The sequence below is a fragment of the Pristiophorus japonicus genome, chromosome 22, assembly GCF_044704955.1.
Source record: "Pristiophorus japonicus isolate sPriJap1 chromosome 22, sPriJap1.hap1, whole genome shotgun sequence".
NCBI lineage: Eukaryota > Metazoa > Chordata > Chondrichthyes > Pristiophoridae > Pristiophorus > Pristiophorus japonicus.
Window position 1 is genome coordinate 16,028,961 of NC_091998.1, and position 23,526 is coordinate 16,052,486.

The following is a 23,526-nucleotide window of genomic DNA, read 5'->3' on the forward strand; positions in this document are numbered from 1 at the left end:
TAATTGAGCTACGGATTTTTCTTTTGCCTTTGCGTCCAGTACTTCTGATTTTGATCCCGTTCCATTGCTGATTGATTTACTGCCGAATGCCTCGGTTACAACCTCAAAAAGGCAACATCATAAATTACAGTTAATTTGGCACCTCTTCCTGAATGGCTGTGACTCCCTGAGCACCCGCTCTCCCCTGCACATGTTGTTCCTTCTCTCTACCCATGATTTCACAGAGACACATGGCCTTAAAATTCATCAGCTCCCAGTCTGTCCTTTCTTCCATTCTAATGTATAAACTCCTGTCACTTCATTTGAATGAGAATGACGGCCCAATATATGAATCAAAAACTTTACTTCAAACAGCTATTTTGGAAGCCCAGCGCTATTTACGCATCTCAACAGTTCTTTCACTCGTTATGCCTACTTCATGGAAGTTCTTCTCCCCCACCCCGCCCCCATCCAATCGCAATTCAAACTTTCTGCTTTTTGGACTCGCCATATCTTTTTGTGTAACACTGGCCCAGTGGGTAACACACACTCCTCTGAGTCAGAAGGTTGCGGGTTCAAGTCCCACAGTGCAACATCCCCACCGGCAACTGGGAATCCCTGGCCCAAGATTGCCCACAGTGGAGGAAGAGCATCCGGGAGGGCGCTGAGCACCTCGAGTCTCGTCGCCAAGAGCATGCGGAAATCAAGCGCAGACAGTGGAAGGAGCGTGCGGCAAACCAGTCCCATCCACCCTTTCCTTCAACCACTGTCTGCCCCACTTGTGACAGAGACTGTAATTCCCGTATTGGACTGTACAGTCACCTGAGAACTCACTTTTGGAGTGGAAGCAAGTCTTCCCCGACTTCGAGGGATTGCCTATGTTGACATAAATCTAGACTGACATTCCAGTGCAGTGCTGAGGGAATGCTGCACTAAGAACATAAGAACATAAGAAATAGGAGCAGGAGTAGGCCATATGGCCCCTCGAGCCTGCTCCGCCATTCAATAAAATCATGGCTGATCCGATCATGGACTCACTTCCCTGCCCGCTCCCCATTATCGGTTAAGAAACTGTCGATCTGTCGGATGTGCCATCATTCAGATGAGACGTTAAACCGAGGTCCCATCTGCTCTCTCAGGTGGATGTAAAAGATCTCATGGAACTATTTCAAAGAAGAGCAGGGGAGTTATCCCCGGTGTCCTGGCCAATATTTATCCCTCAATCAATATAACAAAAACAGAATATCTGGTCGTTATCACATTGCTGTTTGTGGGAGCTTGCTGTGCGCAAATTGGCTGCTGTGTTTCCCACATTACAACAGTGACTGCACTCCAAAAGTACTTCATTGGCTGTAAAGCGCTTTGAGATGTCGGGTAGTCGAGAAAGATGCTATATAAATGCAAGCCTTTGTTGTTTGATTTGTGCGCTGTATACAATCTCTGAGCACAGATGTTGCAGCACAAAGGTCTTCCGTGGTTTATGGGCACAAGAACAGTGCCCATGTGTCGCCTGCACTTCAGCCTTTCAGACCTGGGATAGTTAGCACTCGGGGAGTTCTCATGTACGCGAAACTCTTGTGGGGATTTTCCAGCGGGCTTCAGGCATTCAGCCTGTGTTGGTTTGTACCACTTGTTTCCATATATTGTAGGAATAGCTTAAAAAGAAAGGGAGGCGGAGGGGCTGAACTTTAATCAAAAGTACACGTTACCAAGACCAGCTTCTGAGTACAGCCATCACCACTTCTCGCGGGCGTGTTGGTGTTTACGCGGTGCACGGTAACGGCAGTCTTCACTGATCCTTGCGCCCCCTACTGGTCACCAATATATGGATTGGAAACGGACGAGCTTTCCGTCAGGTCTGACCCAGAGAGGTGCCTATCTGCCCAAACAGACGCCATCCTGGGAGAGACGCGTGGCAGCATTTAGCAAAGAACTGCCCGAAATAGCCGGTGCTATTAACTCGTAATAAACGGCGCCATTGTAATTGACTCGTATGGTAAGGGAAATGGTTAGCGCCGCTTGACCAATATAGGCGACTGCCCGTGATGAGCGAGGGCGGTATACGGGGTGAGGACGGTGCTTGGTTGTCTGGGAGACGGGTCTGAGTCATGCGGGAGATAGTTCCCTGACATTGCTCCAATGGCAAGGTCGGATTGTTTGGATAAGTTGAGACACTGGATTTGGAAAGTTTGCAATTTAGGCGGTGAAAGCACGAAGTTTACATTTCAAACGGGAAAGGGAAGAGCCTCCATTCGATCCACTTGCTCCCAACCTCCAATAGTCTGGGAGCCGTATTCTTCATAGCCTGCCCTAGCTCCTGGGACATGGGTGTACACCTACTTCTTTTTTATTCATTCATGGCATGTGACATTTCCAGCATTTATTGCCCATCCCCAATTTCCCTTTGAGAAGGTGGTGGTTATATATGTAAACTTGTATTTATTCTGTACAGCCACCAGAGGGCTCATCCCCTGGAGTCCCAAGGGATCCTACAATGCCTTGGAAGCACAGGTATTTAAGGAGGCCTCACAGGTTGGAGAGGCACTCTGGAGACCTGAAATAAAAGACTACGGTCACACATTACTTTGAGCTCACAGTGTTCAGTCTGACTCTTTCTCCATACATAACAACTAGCGACGAGATACAGATAACGAACCCAAAGATGCAGAGAACAGTGGGCATCCTGGAGAAATTCTCGGAGGGAGATGATTGGGAAACGTTTGTGGAGCAACTCGACCAATACTTCATGGCCAACGAGCTAGATAGGGAAGAGAGTGCTGCCAAACGAAGGGCGATCCTCCTCACCGTCAATGGGGCACCAACGTATGGCCTCATGAAGAATCTACTCACTCCAGCAAAACTCACGGAGAAATTGTACGATGATTTGTGTACACTGGTCTGAGAACATTTGAACCCGAAGGAAAGTGTTCTGATGGCAAGGTACCGGTTCTACACCTACAAAAGGTCTGAAGGCCAGGAAGTGGTGAGTTAAGTTGCCGAGCTAAGACGTCTTGCAGGACATTGCGAATTTGAAGGACATTTGGAGCACATGCTCAGAGACTTTTTCGTACTTGACATTGACCACGAAACCATACTTCGCAAACTTTTGACTGTAGAGACCCCAACCTTGAGTAAGGCCACAGCGATAGCCCAGGCGTTCATTGCTACCAGTGACAATACTAAGCACATCTCTCAGCACATAAGTGCTGCTACAAGTATTGTGAACAAAGTGATGTTGTTTTTGAATCGCAACGTACAGGGCAGATCACACATGCCTGCAGCTGCACGTCCGCAGATGTTTCAGCGTCCACCATCAAGGGTGATGAATGCAAGGTCATTAACACCGTGTTGATGCTGCGGGAGTGATCATCGTTTCCATTCATGCCGATTCAAAGGGAATGTTTGCAAGGGCTGTGGAAGAATGGGGCACCTCCAGCGTATGTGCAGGCGAGCTGCTAATCCTGTTAAACCTGCAAACCACCATGTTGCAGAGGAGGACAGATCCATGGAGGATCACGATGAACCAGAGCCTCAAACCTGGAGGCAGAGGTACATGGTGTGCACATATTCACCATGAATTGTCCCCCCGACAATAATGAATGTTGAACTAAATGGACTCCCGGTGTCAATGGGACTGGACACAGCTCAAGCCAGTCCATCATGGGCAAAAAGACTTTAGAAAAATTGTGGTGCAACAAGGCCTCAAGGCCAGTCTTAACTCCAATTCGTACTAAACTAAGAACTTACACGAAAGAACTGATTCCCGTAATCAGCAGTGCTACTGTAAAAGTCTCCTACGATGGAGCGGTGCACAAGCTACCAGTCTGGGTGGGACCGGGCGATGGTCCCACGCTGCTCGGCAGGAGCTGGCTGGGAAAGATACGCTGGAACTGGGACGACGTCTGAGCGCTATCGCCCGCTGATGACACTTCGTGTGCCCAGGTCTTAAACAAATTTCCTTCACTGTTTGAACCAGGCATCGGGAAATTCCAAGGAGCAAAAGTGCAGATCCACCTAATTCCGGGGGTGCAACCCATCCATCACAAGGCGAGAGCAGTTTCGTACATGATGAGAGAAAGGGTAAAGATCGAGCTAGACCAACTGCAAAGAGAGGGCATCAATTCACCGATCGAGTTCAATGAGTGGGCCAGCCTGATCGTTCCTGTCCTCAATGGAGATGGCACCATCAGAATCTGTGGCGATTACAAAGTAACTATCAATCATTTCTCCCTGCAGGACCAATACCCACTACCAAAGGCCAATGACCTCTTTGCAATGCTGGCGGGAGGAAAGACGTTCACGAAGCTGGACCTGACTTCAGCCTACATGACGCAGGAACTGGAGGAATCATCGAAGAACCTCACCTGCATCAACACGCACAAAGGTCTTTTTATTTATTTAGATGCCCGTTTGGAATTTGATCAGTGGCGGCGATATTCCTGAGAAAAATGGAAAGTCAGTCCCGCACACTGTGGTCTTCCAGGACAACATCTTGGTCACAGGTCGGAACACAGTCGAGCACCAGTAGATCCTGAAGGAGGTACTTAGTCGACTCAACTGCATGGGGCTCAGGTTAAAACGCTCGAAGTATGTTTTCCTGGCACCCAAAATGAAGTTCTTGGGAAGGAGGATTGCGGCGGACGGCGGACGCTGTCATGTATTCAACTATCATTGTAACCCATGTATAAGCTGACCTAAGTTGTACACCTTGAGAACATTGACCACAGGAGGCGAACTTGTGGGAGACACTCCTAACCTGGACTTTCAGGTATAAAAGGGGAAGCTCCACCCACCTTCATCACTTGAGGTCTTGGAAATAAAGGTAACTGGTCACAGAGTGACCTTCTCTCAAGTATAGGCCTCGTGTGCATTTATACTGTATAGTAAGCATATAGCATTGGCGACGAGAAACTGGGATTTAAACCACGCGAGCATGGCTACTAGCAGCACAGAAGAGAGGTACTGTGTTGGTGATGATTGGGACGACTTTATTGAGAGACTACAGCAAAGTTTTGTCACTAAGGAATGGTCGGGACAGGATTTGTCCGACAAACGCAGGGCTCATCTCCTGACGGTTTGTGGATCCAGAACGTACTCCCTGATGAAGGACCTTCTCACGCCAGAGACGTACAAGACGTACGAAGAGCTCAGTAAGTTGATCGGGGAACACCTTACACTGGCGAGCAGCATGCACATGGCGAGACACCGGTTTTACATGTACCGGCGGTGAGAAGGGCAAAGCGTTTCAGATTTCGTGACAGATCTCCGGTGACTGGCGAGCCTATGTAAGTTCCCAGATGCATGCAGAGCGGAGATGCTGCGAGACTTTTTTATTGAGGGCATCAGGCACGCTGGGGTTTTCAGGAAACAGATTGAGACCAAAGGCTTTACCTTGGAAGCGGCGGCTCTGATAGCCCAGGCATTTATCTCAGGGGAGGAAGAGACCAGAATGATGTATGACAAAAATCTTGGCTCAAATGCGGCAAACGACCAGGGAGTCAACATTGTTAATGCGGCACACAGTTCTCTTGGCAGACAAGGGCAATCGGACATGCCCCAGCATGTAGTCGAACCCAAAGGGGGAATTCAACAGAGACAATGGCTAGCTGAACGGCGATTCGTGCCATCGCAATGAACAATGCGGCCAGTAATGGGGCCATCAACACCTGTTAATGGTGCGCTTAAGGACAGTTACAGAGACAGTCAGAGACGATTGACTAGTAATGGACCTTTTGTTTTCAACAATGGGGTCTCCAGCTCGTGCTGGAGGTGTGGAGGCAAACATCCAGCCAGAGCTTGCAGGTATCAGCAACTGCAACGTCATCGGTCACTTGGCGTGTATGTGCAGGAAGCCTGCAGCCAGCCTGATGTATGAGGAGTACGGACCCGATGTAAGCCCTACGAGGCTAAATGAATACTGGGGGAAATCGCTGGAAGCTGAAGTTCAGCGAGTTCATGTGGAGCACATATACAGTTCACATACCAGGACGCCACCGATAATGATGGAAGTGCTCCTCCATGGTATTCCAATATTAATGGAGCTAGACACGGGGGCCAGCCAGTCGGTGATGAGTATCAAACAGTTCGAAAGATTGTGGGTGTCCAAGGTCAGGAGGCCAAAATTATTGCCGATTGACGGATAGTTACGGACATATTCAAAGGAGATCATTCCGGTGCTAGGCAGCGCCACGGTAGTCGTGACCCACAAAGATTCGGAGAACAGGTTGCCACTCTGGGTTGTCCCGGGGGACGGTCCCGCACTACTGGGGAGGAGTTGGCTTGCTGTCATGAACTGGAAATGGGACGATGTCAATGCAATTTCTTCTGTGGAGCGAGTATCATGCTCACAGGTCCTGGACAAATTTGACTCATTATTTCAACCCGGCATCGGCACTTTCATGGGGGCCAAGGTAGTGATTCACATAAACCTGGATGCCAGGCCAGTACACCACAAGGCCAGAGCGGTGCCGTATGTGATGCGGGAAAAGATAGAATGCGAATTGGACCGCCTGCTGAGGGAAGGCTTCATCTCGCCAGTCGACTTCAGTGACTGGGCGAGCCCGATCGTGCCGGTGCTCAAGGTGGATGGGTCGGTCAGGATATGTGGCGATTACAAGGCCACCATCAATTGGGTGTCACTCCAAGACCAGTACCCGCCACCGAGAGCGGAGGACCTCTTTGTGACGCTATCTGGTGGCAAACTTTTTTCAAAATTGGACCTGACCTGAGCTTACATGACCCAGGAGCTGGCAAGTGAGTCGAAGAAGCTGACCACCATCATGGCACACAAGGGGTTGTTTGAGTACAGCAGATGTCCGTTCGGGATTCGGGCCACCACGATCTTTCAGCGAAATATGGAAAGCCTCCTCAAGTCGATTCCAAGGATGGTGGTTTTTCAAGACGACATCCTCATCACAGGTCGCGATACTGAAGAACACCTCCACAACCTGGAGGAGGTGCTTCGCAGACTGGACCGGGTAGGGCTGCGACTGAAAAAGGCGAAGTGCGTCTTCTTAGCTCCAGAGGTAGAATTCCTGGGGAGGAGGGTAGCAGCAGACGGGATCAGATCTACTGCGTCCAAAATGGAAGCGATCCAGAGAGCACCCAGACCCCGTAACACGATGGAGCTGTGTTCGTTCCTGGGGCTCCTGAACTATTTTGGTAACTTTCTTCCCAAATTGAGCACGCAGTTAGAGCTGCAACACATGCTCCTACGCAAAGGTCGTGATTGGGTCTGGGGGGACAGCCAGGAAAGGACTTTTGATAGAGCATGCAATTTGTTATGCTCCAACAAACTGTTAACGTTATATGACCCGTGTAAGAAACTTGTGTTGACGTGTGATGCGTCATCCTATGGGGTCGGGTGTGTGTTGCAGCATGTGAATGCCAATGGTCAGTTACAGCCGGTAGCTTATGCCTCCAGAAGTCTGTCCCAGGCAGAAGGGGGCTACGGTATGGTAGAAAAGGAGCGCTAGCATGTGTGTATGCTGTGAAAAAAATGCACCAGTACCTGTTTGACAGGAAATTTGAGCTGGAGACAGATCACAAACCCCTAATGTTCCTTTTGGCCGATAACAAGGCATTAAATGCGAATGCATCAGCCCGCATACAGAGATGGACACTCACGTTAGCCGCCTATGACTACACAATTCGCCACATACCGGGCACTGAAAACTGCGCCGATGCACTCAGCAGGCTACCACTAGCCACCACTGAGGGGGCAACTGAGCATGATGCTGAGATGGTCATGGCTGTTGAAGCTTTCGAAAGCGAACGCTCACCTGTGACAGCCCGTCAGATTAAAGTCTGGACAAATAAAGACCCGCTACTGTCTTTAGTTAAGAAATGTGTCCTGAATGGGGACTGGGCAGCCAAGTACGGGGCATGCCCTGAGGAATTGAAACCGTTTCATAGGCGCAAGGATGAGCTCTCGATTCAGGCCGATTGCCTACTGTGGGGAAACTGAGTAGTCATATCCCAGAGGGGCAGAGAGGTGTTTATCAGAGAACTTCACAATGAGCACCCAGGCATTGACATGATGAAGGCAATTGCCAGGTCACATGTTTGGTAGCCAGGGATAGATGCAGACCTGGAACTTTGTGTTCGCAGGTGCAACACGTGTGCTCAGCTGGGCAACGCACCCTGGGAAGCCCCCCTTAGCCCCTGGTCCTGGCCCGCCAAGCCATGGTCATGCATCCATGTGGACTACGCAGGTCCTTTCATGGGAAAAATGTTTTTGGTTGTGTTAGATGCCTACTCCAAATGGATTGAGTGTGTCATTTTAAATTCAAGCACATCCTCTGCCCCACGGTAGAAAGTCTACGGGCAATGTTCGCCACCCATGGTCTACCGGATGTCTTGGTCAGCAACAATGGCCCATGCTTCACAAGCACTGAATTCCAGGACTTCATGGCAGGCAATGGAATCAACCATGTCAGAACGGCACCGTTCAAGCCGGCCTCAAACGGCCAGGCGGAACGAGCAGTGCAGATAATCAATCAGGGGATGCTCAGAATCCAGGGGGGTTCCCTATAAAGCAGCTTATCATGCCTCCTGTTGGCTAATAGATCTCGACCACACTCACTCACAGGGGTTCCACCCACAGAGCTGCTAATGAAAAGGACGCTCAAAACCAGGTTATCCCTTATACACCCTACTATGAAAGAAATTGTTGAGAGCAGGTGTCAGTCACAATGTGACTACCATGACAGGAATGCGAGGGCGCGATGTATTGATGTCAGTGACCCTGTTTTTGTCCTTAATTACGCTGCAGGGCCCAAATGGCTTGCAGGCACTGTGATTGCCAAAGAGGGTTTTGGTAGTTAAACTTACCAGTGGACAAATCTGCCGCAAACACATGGATCAAACCAAAAGGAGGTTCAGCAACCCCATAGAAGAAGCAGACGAAGAGTAGAGTTTACTCCACCACAGGTGACCGAACAGCGGAACCAAGTGGAGGAGAGCCCAGTCACTGTGGGCAGTCCGGACAGGCTTGAGGCACTGCAAACAGCAGACACTCAGGCCAGTGCCCAACAACCGGAGCCCCAACTCAGGCGCTCTACAAGGGAGCGTAAACCACCAGAGAGACTTAACCTGTGATCCCAATAAGACTTTGCGGGGGAGGTGATGTCATGTATTCAACTATCATTGTAACCCATGTATAAGCTGACCTAAGTTGTACACCTTGAGAACATTGATTACAAGGAGTGAACTTGTGGGAGACACTCCTAACCTGGACTTTCAGGTATAAAAGGAGAAGCTCCAACCACCTTTATCACTTGAGGTCTTGGTAATAAAGGTAACTGGTCACAGAGTGACCTTCTCTCAAGCCTCTTGTGCATTTATACTGTATAGTAAGGATATATCAAATGCGAAGATAGAGGCAATCGAGAACGCATCGAGGCCACAGAACATGACAGAACTACGGTTGTTTCTGGGACTCATGAACAACTTTGGTAACTTCTTACCGGGTCTCAGCACACAGTTAGAACCACTGCATGTCTTACTATGAAAAGGGGACGAATGGGTTTGGGGCAAAAGCCAAGAAAATGCCTTTGTAAAAGCGAGAAATTTGTTATGCTCAAACAAATTGCTTGTGTTGTATGATCCATGTAAGCGTTTGGTACGAGCATGTGATGCGTCGTCATATGGCGTCGGGTGTGTATTGCAACAAGCTAATGATTTCGGGAAACTGCAACCAGTTGCTTATGCATCCAGGAGTCTATCTAAGGCTGAGAGAGCCTACAGCATGATTGAGAAAGAAGCATTAGCGTGTGTCTATGGGGTAAAGAAAATGCATCAATACCTGTTTGGGCTAAAATTCGAATTGGAAACTGACCATAAGCCACTCATATCCCTGTTTCCGAGAGTAAAGGGATAAATACCAACGCATCGGCCCGCATCCAGAGATGGACACTCACGTTGTCTGCATACAACTGGCATTCGCCACAGGCCAGGCACAGAAAACTGCACCGATGCTCTCAGTAGGCTGCCATTGCCCACCGCGGCGGTGGAAATGGCGCAGCCCGCAGATTTAGCCGTGGTAATTGAAGCATTTGAGAGTGAGCAATCACCCATCACTGCCTGGCAGATCAAAACCTGGACGAGCCAGGACCCCTTATTATCCCTAGTCAAAAGCTGTGTGCTTCACGGGAGCTGGTCCAGTGTCCCAGTGGAAATGCAGGAAGAGATAAAGCCGTTCCAGCAGCGCAAAGGTAAAATGTCTATACAGGCTGACTGCCTTCTGTGGGGCAATCGTGTAGTGGTTCCCAAGAAGGGCAGAGACACCTTCATCAATGACCTCCACAGTACCCACCCAGGCATCGTAATGATGAAAGCGATAGCCAGATCCCACGTGTGGTGGCCCGGTATCGATGTGGACTTAAGAGTCCTGCATTCACAGATGTAATACATGCTTGCAATTGAGCAATGTACCTAGGGAGGTGCTGCTAAGTTTACGGTCTTGGCTCTCCAAACCGTGGTCTTGGGTACACGTCGACTATGCAGGCCCATTCTTGGGTAAAATGTGGTTGTAGACGCGTACTCCAAGTGAATTGAATGTGAGATAATGTCGGCTAGCATGTCCGCTGCCACTACTGAAAGCCTGTGGGCCATGTTTGCCACACATGGGCTACCCGATGTCCTGGTGAGCGACAACGGGCCATGTTTTACCAGTGCTGAATTAAATAAATTCATGACCCGTAATGGGATCAAACATGGCACATCTGCCCCGTTTAAACCAGCATCCAATGGTCAGGCAGAGAGAGCAGTGTAAACCATCAAGCAAGGCTTGAAGAGGATAACTGAAGGCTCACTGCAGACTCGCCTATCTCGAGTCCTGCTTAGCTACCGCACGAGACCCCACTCGCTCACTGGGATTCCACCTGCTGAACTGCTCATGAAAAGAGCACTTAAGACAAGGCTCTCATTAGCTCACCCTGATCTACATGAACAGGTAGAGAGCAGGTGGCTTCAACAAAGTACATACCATGATAGCGCAAATGTGTCACACGAGATTGAAATCAATGATTCTCTATTTGTATTAAATTATGAACAAGGTCCAAAGTGGCTTCCCGGCACTGTCATGGCCAAAGAGGGGAGCAGGGTGTTTTGGGTCAAACTTTCAAACGTACTCATTCACCGGAAACACTTGGACCAAATCAAACTCAGATTTACGGACTATCCTGAACAACCCACCTTGGATCCTACCTTCTTTGATCCCCCAACATAGGAACCGGCACCACGGTTGACCACGAAGCAGAACCCATCATCCACAGCAGCCCAGCAGGACCCAACACACCAGGCAGCCCAGCAAGGCCAACTGCCCAGCAGCCCAGCGAGGGCCCAACAAATGATCCAACAATACCAGCTTTCACACTGAGACGATCAACCAGGGCAAAAAGGGCCCCAGATCAACTCGCATTGTAAATAATTACACTAGTGACTTTGAAGGGGGGGGGAGGACCGGGTTTCTATATATGTAAACTTGTATTTACTCTGTACAGCCACCAGAGGGCTCATCCCCTGGTGTCCCTAGGGATCCCACAATCCCTTTGGAGCACGGGTATTTAAGGAGGCCTCACAGGTTGGAGAAGCACTCTGGAGACCTGAAATAAAAGACTAAGGTCACACTTTACTTTGAGCTCACAATGTTCAGTCTGACTCTTTCTCCATACATAACAGGGGTGATCCGCGTTATACAACTGAATGGCTCGCTGGGCCATTTCAGAGGGCAATGAAGAGTCAGTCACGTTGCTGTGGGTCTGGAGTCACATATCGGCCAGACCGGGTAAGGACGGCAGATTTCCTTCCCTAAAGGGCATTAGTGAACCAGATGGGTTTTTATGACAATCCGTTAATTTCATGGCTACCATTACTGATACTAGCTTTTTATTCCAGATTTATTTAATTTTCTAAATTGGCTGCCTTCGTATAATTGAATGAAAAATGAAGATTGAAATGGTATTGCATCTTTAAGAAAGGGGGTGTTATGTGGTTAAATGTTACACATTTGAGATAAATGTTAACCTCTGGCAATCAGTTTTCTTTTCCCCCATCACGATAAGATAAGGGTGGTTTCATGGTCGCCATTGCTGATACTAGCTTTTTAGTCCAGATTTATTTAATTCATTGAATTTAAATTCCCCAGCTGCCGTGGTGGGATTTGAACTCATTTCTCCGGATCATTGGTCCAGGCCTCTGGATTACTTCTTCTTCTTCCGTATGATCGTAGCAAAGCAAATCAAACATCAATATCCAAGTCGGATATCCAGGCCAAAGCTTCCGGTGTAACAGTGTGGATATCTTGTGGGCTGCCTTCGAATTCACTCGGAGGGCAGTGCTCGATGATGTGCTCCAGGGTCTGATTAGGAGCTCCACAGTCGCTTGATGGGGAGGCTTTAATCTTCCACCTATGGGGAAGGTGGCGGCATCGACCATGACCGGTTCTGAGGCGGTCGATGGTTGTCCATTGTTTGCGAGGAAGGTTTGATCCTTCATGTTGTACTGTGGGCTCCTCGATAAGGAATCCATTCCGTATGTCACAGTTCATCCAAGCATTTCGCCATCGGTCATCAAGGCTGAGGGGAGATCGCTGAAGGGCTGATGGTCCAAAATGGCCTTCGAGATTCGAGACGGGTTGGTGGTAGGATGTTCAAGTCGGCCTTGTTACTAGTCCAGTAAACATAACCACTATGCTATCATCCCGTAACCTGCAGCCAGGGTACCAAGGGTCAGGTGAAGTGGCTTCAAAACACTACAAAGAAACGGGTGCAAACCACTGCCAAACTGTGGGAAGATCAACCAATACCCAGCTTTGTAGCAGCCAACTATCGCACTCGGGCAGCTGCCATAGTTTAAGGGAGAAAGCTTTCAAGAACACAGAACGTGACATTGTGGCTGTCCAAACCTTCTCCTGATCCTTACTTGGCTGTGTCCAGTGCCTATCCGTTGCCAAACTGAACCCGCCCAGCTCCAAAGAAATGGCGCCTTGGGTCCGGTGTTTGTTCCGAAATGAAAGCCCACTTTCAAGCATCAGGCACTCTGGGCTGCCAAGAAGGTCTCTGAACATGAGGACTGTTGCAGGATATGCTGCAATGTGTGTTGTAGGAGTTCTGCTGTGTGCGGAAACAAATTAATTATCTATCTCAGCAGGGAACGAGCATCTGTGCTGATCTGCTTCGGTTAGTGTGCAGAAGATTGCTGCAGTGCAGATTCTCGAGGGTTGTTGATCGCAATTGCCGTGTCGCGTGGCTGTGGTCGATTCACAAAAACGCCCGGGGAGTTAAACACTTGGGGGGGCTGAAATTTATCACTCACCGCCCGCTGCTGTCCGCTGCCGCGGACATTGCACGTCTTGATCCGCCCAGTGCCACTCTCGAGGTGGCCTGGAGCTGGCGGGAGGGCAGAGCCGCCGGGAACCGCCCGCCGAGTGGCTCAACTGAGCTCCCGCCCGCCGAGCTCCCAGATTCCTGCGGGCGGGAGAACGGGGCTGGACCGCTGTCTGGAGGCTGGTCTGTCCCCGACGGTAAAACGGAAGAAGCTGAAAAATGGGTAAGTGAACATCTAAACAGTTTTTTTTCAACCTGGGTGGGGTCCCCTGGAGGTCTTCCGATAGTTTTAAAATTTTTTATTGGTGATTTTTTTTTCCAGCTCTTCAACTCTCCAAGGGCCCGACTCCATCCTGGGCAGCAAGCGCCTCTGCCGCCAAGAATGCAACCTCCCGCCCACTGCCGCCCAGATTGGTGGTGCACGTCGTCCATTATCTGCCCTTCGAGGTACCTCGGCCATGAATATCCCGCCCAAAGTACCGTCCGGTACCTCGGCGGCCATCGGCGGCACTTTGGGCGGCACTTGGACGGGCAGAGGCCTTGATGAAAATCGTCCCCTTGGATTTTAGGATTTGCTCCAGAAGCCTGGTTATCTTGTTTCTCGATCGGTTTGTTTGAAGAGTGATACAAGTGTTCTATAGTCCTGGCTGTCTTCTTCCCTCACTGCGCAATGTTTGTCATTGGAGGGTAAAAGAAAAAAGAAATACTTGCATTTATATAGCGCCTTTCACGACCATCGGACGTCTCAAAGCACATTACAGGAAATGCGGCAGCCAATTTGCACACAGCAAGCTCCCACAAGCAGTAATGTGCTAATGACCAGATAATCTGTTTTTTGTTATGTTGATTGAGGAATGAATATTGACCAGGACACCGGGGATAACTCCCCTGCTCTTCTTCAAAACAGTGCCATAGGATCTTTTACATTCATCTGAGAGAGCAGACGGGGCCTCAGTTTAACGTCTCATCCGAAAGACGGCACCTCCGACAGTGCGGCGCTCCCTCAGAACTGCACTGGGCGTGACGGCCTAGACTTTTGTGCTCAAGTCTCTGGAGTGGGCCTTGAACCCACAACCTTCGGAGGCGATGGTGCTACCCACTGAGCCACGGCTGACACTGTGGGAGAACCTCGATTTTGATTGGGCAGTCAGATGTCACTAATTGCCAAGCTGCTCCTGGAGGGAGTGTTGGCCGATCGCCAGCAGGATCTAAAGGGCAAGTGTGCTACAGTGAATTTGTAACTTGCTCCTCAGTGTTACAGGAAAGATGTAGCCGTCTATTTGCTGATGGCTGCTGGTTGACTGGAACTTTGTTGTGTTTGCTGGCAGGCTGTTTCCAGCCAGCAGCTCTGAAACCCAGGTAATCTGGCACTCAGCACAAGTGACGCATAAGCTGCCCCGCGGAGCTGACCAGGGCACCAGGAGGAGTGGACTTCCTTCCCATGGGCACCACCTCACCCTCACCAGCTCCCAATTCCCCCCCCCCCCCCCCCGCCCCCCGACTTAGCCAAAGAGGCACTGGGCTGATCACTGACTGGACAGATGCCTACCCCACTGACCCTCCTCACCATCCACAGAGGCCACGCCCTGTCGCAGCTCGTAAAAGCCCCTTCTCTTTCGCTCCTTCCTCCTGTCAGCTGTGACTTGAGCCCCAGAAGAATGAGAGGGGACCTAATAGAAACATGTAAAATTCTGACGGGATTGGACAGGTTAGATGCAGGAAGAATGTTCCTGATGTTGGGGAAGTCCAGAACCAGGGGTCACAGTCGAAGGATAAGGGGTAAGCTATTTAGGACCGAGATGAGGAGAAACTTCTTCACTCAGAAAATTGTGAACCTGTGGAATTCTCTACCACAGAAAGTTGTTGAGGCTGGTTCGTTAGATATATTCAAAAGGGAGTTAGATGTGGCCCTTACGGCTAAAGGGATCAAGGGGTATGGAGAGAAAGCAGGAATGGGGTACTGAAGTTGCATGATCAGCCATGATCATATTGATCAGCGTATCTGCCGGTTCCATGCAACCTGCACGGTAATGTGCATTCTGTACTGTATTATTACCTGAGAATGCAGGTAAACCTTTTATACAACCTTTTATTGTGGGGGGGAAGCACATAAGATTCAGCAGTAATGAGTGACTGGGAAACGTTTCTTTTTATAACATTTTGAGTCATGCCATTATTTAGTACAAAGCATTTGTCCTTTGAAAGCTGTTAACCCCTCAACAGAAACAATGTCATGTTTTAGTAATGAATCTAAAACATGTCACCAGAAAATAAAATGAACTAAGTGTCGCAGAAAGAAAGGAACTTGCATTTATATAGTGCCTTATACGACCTCGGGACATCCCAGAGCGCTTTACAGCCAATGAAGTACTTTTGAAGTGTAGTCACTGTTGTAATATGGGAAACATGGCAGCCAATTTGCGCACAGCAAGCTCCCACAAACAGCAACGTGATAATAACCAGATAATCTGTTTTGGTGGTGTTGGTTGAGGAATAAATACTAGTCCAGAACACTGGGGAGAACGCTCTTGCTCCACTTCATAAAAGAAGTTCAATCCAGATGCCTAACTAATAGCTTTTACATTGTATTCCTAAACAGCTGCCTTCCAAACTCCTTCAGTGCATAAATCCCAGTTGCTGTTCCAGCGCGGAGCCGCTTAGACACTATGATCCACTACAAATTCATTCTGCAGGTCGTATAAGGAATTCATGGTATTTTGAAAGCTGCAACTAGAAGTCATCACTCAAAGCTTTTATTTTTTTCCAAATTGAAGGATTTAATTTAGCTCCTCGCGAAAAATCATAGTCAGCAGCTTGTCCAAACGTGATTTCTGGTGCGAGGGAAAGGGCCCTGTGACCTGACACACCAATGAGCAGCTATTGCTGCTGGGTTTGACGTGACGCATGTCGCTTGGGTTCGCGTCATCATTCACCTGTGGAGACCCGGGGCGAGATTCTTAAACACATCTGCGATGATCATTTCACCAAAATTACTCTCACCCGTCATTCACAATGACTCTTTCAATTGTAGCCGCATCCTGAAAAATGACAGCTTTCCTCTGGTTTAGCTCATTGATCAGGAATGTAAAAATAATCAAGTGTAAAAAAACCTCCTAAATTGTTTCCCAGTCGTATAAGAACATAAGAAATAGGAGCAGGAGTAGGCCATGCGGCCCCTCGAGCCTGCTCCACCATTCAATAAGATCATGGCTGATCCGATCATGGGCTCAGGTCCATTTCCCCGCCCGCTCCCCATAACCCCTTATCCCCTTATGGTTAAGGAACTGTCCATTTCTGTCTTAAATGTATTCAATGTCCCAGCTTCCACAGCTCTCTGAGGCAGCGAATTCCACAGATTTACAACCCTCTGAGAGAAGAAATTCCTCCTCATCTCTGTTTTAAATGGGCAGCCCCTTATTCTAAGATCATGCCCCCTAGTTCTAGTCTCCCCCATCAGTGGAAACATCCTCTCTGCATCCACCTTGTCAAGCCCCCTCATAATCTTATACGTTTCGATAAGATAACCTCTCATTCTTCTAAATTACAATGAGTAAAGGCCCAACCTGCTCAACCTTTCCTCATAATTCAACCTGCATAGGTGGGCTTTGTGGCTGGCATGACACTGTTGGAGGAAGAGCAGGAAGTCCATGATCGGATCAGCCATGATCTTATTGAATGGCGGAGCAGGCTCGAGGCACCATATGGCCTACTCCTGTTCCTATTTCTTATGTTCTTATGTTCTTGTAGTGTCCCGGCTAACATTGAACACTCAACCAACACCGCCAAAACTATCAATTGGCCACTTTCCTCATTTGCTTTCCTGTGATCCTTGTTGGTTACCGTATTTACCCACGTAATAATTGTGACCACAGTTCAAAAGTATTTAATTGCCCGTGAGCGCCTGAGCGTAGGCCAGGTGCTATATAAATGCATGGTCTTTTTTTTTTAGTTAAAAACGTGGAAAATTGCCCAGAACAATTTTTGCAAAAATATTTTTCAGACACTCGGTCCTGGATTTCAATCGAAATGAGGGATCGTCCCCTGAGAGCGTCTCTTTCTAATTTAAAAAACAAATTGATCAAGCAAGTTAAAGGGTCAGGGTCCATTGTGTAGAACACCACTCAGGGTTGAAAAGAGTCAAAGAGAAAACCAGATAATTCAGCAGGAAGCTAGTTTTTAACAATCGGAAGGTTGCAGGAAGGAGGAAGGCTGATGGAGGTGAGGCTGGATAGTTCTGAAGTTCTATAAAGAGGTGAATTGGAGTAGGAGACTGTGTAACGAGTCACACAGTGAGGCTGTGGTGGGAGGAAGAGCGTGTAGGACGGCATCTTTAGAGCTAGGAAGGAACGAGAGAGGAACGTTCAGATTAGCACTAACTATGATAGTAATTTAAGATTGAGGAAGGCAAGGAAAGGTGCAAGAGATCGAGAAATTGATTGATTGGAGACTGGTGATGAGAGAGTAGAGAGTGGGGCCGAAATCCACCTGTTCTGCCCCTCATGTTAGCACCTCCAGGGGGCATTAACGGGGCACAAAAGTGTTTTCGCCCGGGGGGAGGGGTTGTGCGACCGGCTCCTGCGAGATTGCGCAGGAGTTAGCGGAGGCGATAATCCATTAGCACCTCGCGCCACTGATAGCGCCACTGCGCCGGTGATGCTTTCCCACCCCACGGTGGGAATTGGCCAGATGCCCGTGCCAGCCTTGCGGGTCGCGAACCCCCGTGCCGCGCACCCAATGTGGGGTGAAAGTTAAAGTGGGAGGGGCGCTGCGCCGCGCACTGCCGTTGTTTTTCTCCACCCACCGGTCAGGCCACTGTGCAACAATGTCGTGCAGCCCGGCACTCTGTCTCGGTGCTGGGCTGTGACCACGGCACCTCCCCATCCCTGGTGTCCCACTGGAGGCCACCAAAGGGCCTGCAGAGCTCGCAGCGTCCCTCCCCATTAATGGACGGGGCAGGGCATTGAAATGCGTTAGCGCTACGCGGAGAGGCCCGAAAGGAAGCGGAGCGCGCAACATTGCGATCCACTTCCTTTGAAGGGCGGTGACCCCAATTTCACTTCCGGGCGCCGAATGTCCGACCGTGGAGAGGTTACCGCTCCCAAACGGGGCGATAGTCAATTTCACCTGCTGTGGGTTTAAGTTGTCGCGTACATTATCTCCCGGCCGGGGGCTGGAGTTTTCACCAGGTTCTCTGGTGAGCTGTGTTATGCTGGTCAGCACTGCAAGGCCAGAGTCCAGCGGGGGCTGACATGAGTAACTGCTGGGCTTTTCTGCACGGTTTATGAGCAGCAGGGAACAATTGGTTATGAGGTGTGACATAGCGCTCGCGGACATAAAACATGATGAATACCAGTAGTGTTGTTAAAAGGCACCAGATAAAAATAAAGTTGACAGAGAGATGCTATTTTAACAATATATATATATTAAATCTTGAAAAGTTTAGCAAAATGTTGAACCTTATTAACATTCGAATGCCACCATGTTACAACAATCCAGCCAGCCATGTCCCAGCCCCAGTGTTGTGTTGGATCACTGGGGGTAGTTTTCCAAGTGCGTATTGAGTGGGGACCAGTAGAGCAGCGATTTTCCAACCCAGTTGGTGAGTCGGATTAACCCCGCCTGCACATGCTTAAACCGTTCCCCCCCCATTGTGTAGTCATCATCATCATAGGCAGTCCCTCGAAACGAGGATGACCTGCTTCCACGCCAAAAAAGGATGAGTTCACAGGTGTTTCAATGAAGGACCTAATATTCTGGATCCTGAACTACATCCTGAAGGGGGAAGGTGCCTGGGCGTGAATTTTTTTAATGTGTGATGGCCGTTGCACACCAGCCACCACATGGGCTTGAAAGAGCTAGGTCTTGGTCCAGGTCGGGGCCTCCACGCTGCTTGGGTCAAGGTATAGTATGGAAGCCAGCGCTAACTTGAGCCATTGTTGGGCCAGCGATGAGTTAAGTGTCGCCATTTGAGCTTTGTCAACACTTGCTGGCATTCCATTTCCACTTAGCCCACTAGAAACTTCTGGAAGTTTCCAGATGATTATAATTAACCGGGAGTGGAAGACATATGCTTATTTTACTTTCTCAGCAGTTCTTCTTTGCTGAGATATGTAGGGTTAGTTGGCAACACATTGTGTTGTCTCACTTACACACTACATCATCCATCTTCCCCCAGAGTATCACATCCAGTCTGATTTCAGCCTTGTGGAATGGGGAGGAGTCGGGTGGAACAGAGGCACTTTTCTTGGGCTAAGAAACTTTGTCACGCACCTCCCAGGGCTCACGTCAAGTCAGGTGTTGGCACAAAGCTGTGAGCGGATCATCTGCCCATCCACGTGCGGAATGCTGTGCACCACAGCAGCATCTGAAGAGTGGGCAAACTTACAAAATAGCTGGCAAAATATCAAAAGAAAGACTTGCATTCATATAGCACCTTTCACGACGACTGGACATCTCAAAGCGCTTTACAGCCAATGAAGTACTTTAGGAGTGTAGTCACTGTTGTAATGTGGGAAACACGGCAGACAACTTGCGCACAGCAACGTGATAATAACCAGATAATCTGTTTTTGTTACTTTGATTGAGAGATAAATATTGGCCAGGACACCGGGGAGAACTCCCCTGCTCCTCTTCAAACTAGTGCCACGGGATCTTTTAAAAAGGGCAGACGGGGCCTCAGTTTAACATCTCATCTGAAAGACGGCACCTCCAACAGTGCAGAACTCCCTCAGCACTGCACTGGAGTGTCAGTCCAGATTTATGTGCTCAAGTCCCTGGAGTGGGACTTGAACCCACAACCTTCTGACTCAGAGGCAAGTATGCTACCCACTGGGCCACAGCTGACATATACCCGCAGTTTGTTACTTTGTTTTCCCAGTGAAGAGATACGACTTTTGCAGATTTGATGCTGTCTGCTTTCTCAGCTTCCCCCTGCATTATACAAGCGGTCACCTCCAGAAGGGAACGAAATGTGGAGGTAAGTGCCTCCGGGTTTCTTGGCAGCACAGAGCTCTGGCTACCGCCGCCCTGTGCCACAGATTTATGCCCATGGTTCCTCACACAGAAGTCGCCTTCGAACAGGTTTGGAGGGCAGCCAAGGTTACCGTCGTTCAGGTTTCATTTTCTGATATCAAAAATAAAATATGTAATTTCTCTCCCTCATCCATTTCTACTGTCATGAAATAATGAGAAACAATGCATTTTCAATGACTTAATCACAAGTTCACAATCTAAAATTACTCGTTAGTCAGATTTCGCTGAGCGAGGGCTCGGCAGCAGAGTGAAAAATGAGAACGTTGCTAATGTCGAAGGGCACGTTTATAAAGCTTGGATTGAATGCCATCATTTTGGACAAAGACGCTTTGTTGAGCGCCAGGCCCTGTTGTGGCCTTGTCCCATTATCAGCATCTGACAAAAAACTGAGGGAAAAGAGCTTTGTCATTGTTGTGTATCTGTAAAGCATGCACTCCCATGTTCCGCCACTAGGGAGCTCATCCCCTGACGTCCCAAGGGATCCCAGCATCCCTTGGGAGCACTGTATATAAGCCGGCCCCTGAGGCCTGTTCCTCACTCTGGAGTGTCTTATTAAAGACTAAGGTCACTGTTACTTTAACCTCCCTGTGTGCAGTCTCATCTGTGTTAGGAACACAATAGTCATCAAGGCCAATGCTCAACCAGGTTATTGTTTAGGCTTTCTTTAACTGACAGGATGACGCTGCATGATATTATCAGCGACATAAGGAGGAAATAAAGACGATTTAGCAAGAAAACTGACAACAAAGCCACATTGGCGTTCATAATTAGAGCAGAGGTAGAAAGTTTGTTGGTGGATGGCCACCAGGTATACAAGTGGTCGCAACCCTTCTTCATCTTAGTCAGCACTTGTTACTGTTTTCTTCTTCAGGTTTTATTTTCAAATGCCTCCATGGCCTCGTCCCTCCCTATCTCAGCCCCACAACCCCCCGAGATGTCTGCGCTCCTCTAATTCTGCCCTCCTGAGCATCCCTGATTATAATCGCTCAACCATCGGTGGCCATGCCTTCTGTTGCCGAGGCCCCAAGCTCTGGAACTCCCTGCCTAAACCTCTCTGCCTCTCTTTCCTCCTTCAAGACATGCTCCTTAAAAACTACCTCTTTGACCAAGCTTTTGGTCACCTGTGCTAATTTCTCCTTATGCGGCTCGATGTCAAATTTTTATCTCATAATACTCGTGTGAAGCGCCTTGGGACGGTAGAGGCGCTATATAAATACAAGTTGTTGTTGTTTTGCAGAACATTTTGTGCTGGTCAAGGTAAGGATGGTTGAGATGAGAGTTGAATGTTTTTTCCTCCACATCAGCATCGAGAAGGTGTTGTCCTGGTGAGGTTAAGGTTATAGCTGCATTACTCCATCAATGTGCTTGAAGCCCAACCTGAGAAAGAAGAGTGCTACCTGTCCTAGTGTGTTATTAAATTATTACCAATTCCTGAAAACGCCTCATACCTTGACTTAGTTCAACGGGTGGTGATTGTTGCAGAATGAAAACCCTCCGAAAGCACCAATGTAACATTTCTAGTAACATTTCTGTGGCATCCCGTCACTTCAGAATGATGGATATTTTGTTAAAGACCTGGACTGCTTAATCTGTTATTAGTAGAGAGGGAGCTTTCATTTCGTCAGTCTGAGCAAGGTTCAAACCTACGTGACCCCATTGAAAGTAGAGTATTAACCTGTATAGATTGAGTAAAATGCAAAGGTTGGTTTTCCTTTACTGAGATGGGTCAATATTCTGTTTATCTTTCCATTCTAGATTGAGGAGGACACCTGGCAGAAGTACTACCTAGAAGGGGTGTCAAATGAGATGTACACAGAGTATCTGTCTAGTGCCTTCATAGGCTTGTCCTTTCCTGCAGTTTGTGAGTAAGTAAATAAGTCCGTTTCTGTCTGTTATCACCAAATTTGACTTTAAGCATCATCATCATCATCATCATCACAATCATCATTAGCGGTTCCTCAGAATCGAGGAAGACTTGCTTCCACTCCTGAAGTGAGTTCTTTGTTGGCTGAATAGTCCAATACGAGAGCCACAGACTCTGTCACAGGTGGGACAGATAGTCGTTGAGGGAAGGGGTGGGTGGGACTGGTTTGCCGCACGCTCTTTCCGCTGCCTACGCTTGATTTCTGCATGCTCTTGGCGACAAGACGCGAGGTGCTCTCGGATGCACTTCCTCCACTTAGGGCAGTCTTGGACCAGGGACTCTCAGGTATCAGTGGGAATGTTGCACTTTATCAGGGAGGCTTTGCGGGCGTCCTTGTAGTGTTTCCGCTGCCCACCTTTGGCTCGTTTGCCATGAAGGAGCTCCGAGTAGAGCACTTGCTTTGGGAGTCCCGTGTCTGGCATGCGGACTACGTGGCCTGCCCAGTGGAGCTGATCGAGTGTGGTCAGTGCTTCAATGCTGGGGATGTTAGCCTGAATGAGGACACTGATGTTGGTGTGCCTGTCCTCCCAGGGGATTTGTAGGATCTTGCGGAGACATCGTTTGTGATATTTCTCCAATTAAGCACAATAGTAAGCACTGACTAACTGCTTCATTTGTACAGAGTATTCATTCCAGGAATTACAATTCCACCCCATCAATTTTTTTTTTGATTAGTTCCAGAGGAGTTGTCATACTCCTGGATATGGAGATTGATAGGGGCCTTTGCTTTGATATTTTTTATTACATAAGAGGGTAATCATTTTAGTGTTCAGTGAGCAGAGGTGAGTTATATCTCTAAACAAAACCTCTATTCGACCTGCAGCTCAAGAGTCAATGGCCTGGAAATTGGTTGGGCCAGGCTGTCTGCACGCACTAGGTGCACGGAATGATCCCGGTGCCGAAACGCTTAGGCCTGAGGCACTGATTGATGCCCCGGGCCTTATTTACATGAGGCACTTCTGACCCTGTGCACATGCCAATCTGAGAACCCTGACCTACATCTCGTTCCCCATCCCACCAGCAGTGGATACTACTTCAGCCACTGGGCCCCTGCCTATTCGAGCTCCCTCCCTCAGTATCTCCTCCTTACCTTCGCCTCCTCCGCCTTCAAACACCTGCTTATGACCCTCCTCTTCAACCCTGGCTTTCTCCCCTCCTCCACTCAGCATCACCCTTTAAAGTGGCTTAAAGGCACCTCCTTGCATGTAGAGCACTATAGAAATGTAAGCTGGTGTTGTCTGATACCAGATAGACCCTGACATC

The 23,526-nt window shown here is 48.8% G+C and overlaps 1 protein-coding gene across 6 annotated transcripts in view; it reads left to right on the top strand.

The window, feature by feature from the left end:
* kcnma1a (potassium large conductance calcium-activated channel, subfamily M, alpha member 1a) overlaps window positions 1–23,526 on the top strand; it is a 1,078,477-nt gene that overhangs the window by 839,078 nt on the left and 215,873 nt on the right. For all 6 annotated transcript variants that reach the window (XR_011588354.1, XM_070865680.1, XM_070865679.1 and 3 more), the window contains exon 15: window positions 22,095–22,204. Coding sequence is in view for 5 of the 6 variants with exons in the window: in XM_070865680.1 (XP_070721781.1) it covers window positions 22,095–22,204 (110 nt within the window). In the remaining variant the exon portion in view is untranslated. The remainder of the gene's footprint in view (window positions 1–22,094; window positions 22,205–23,526) is intronic.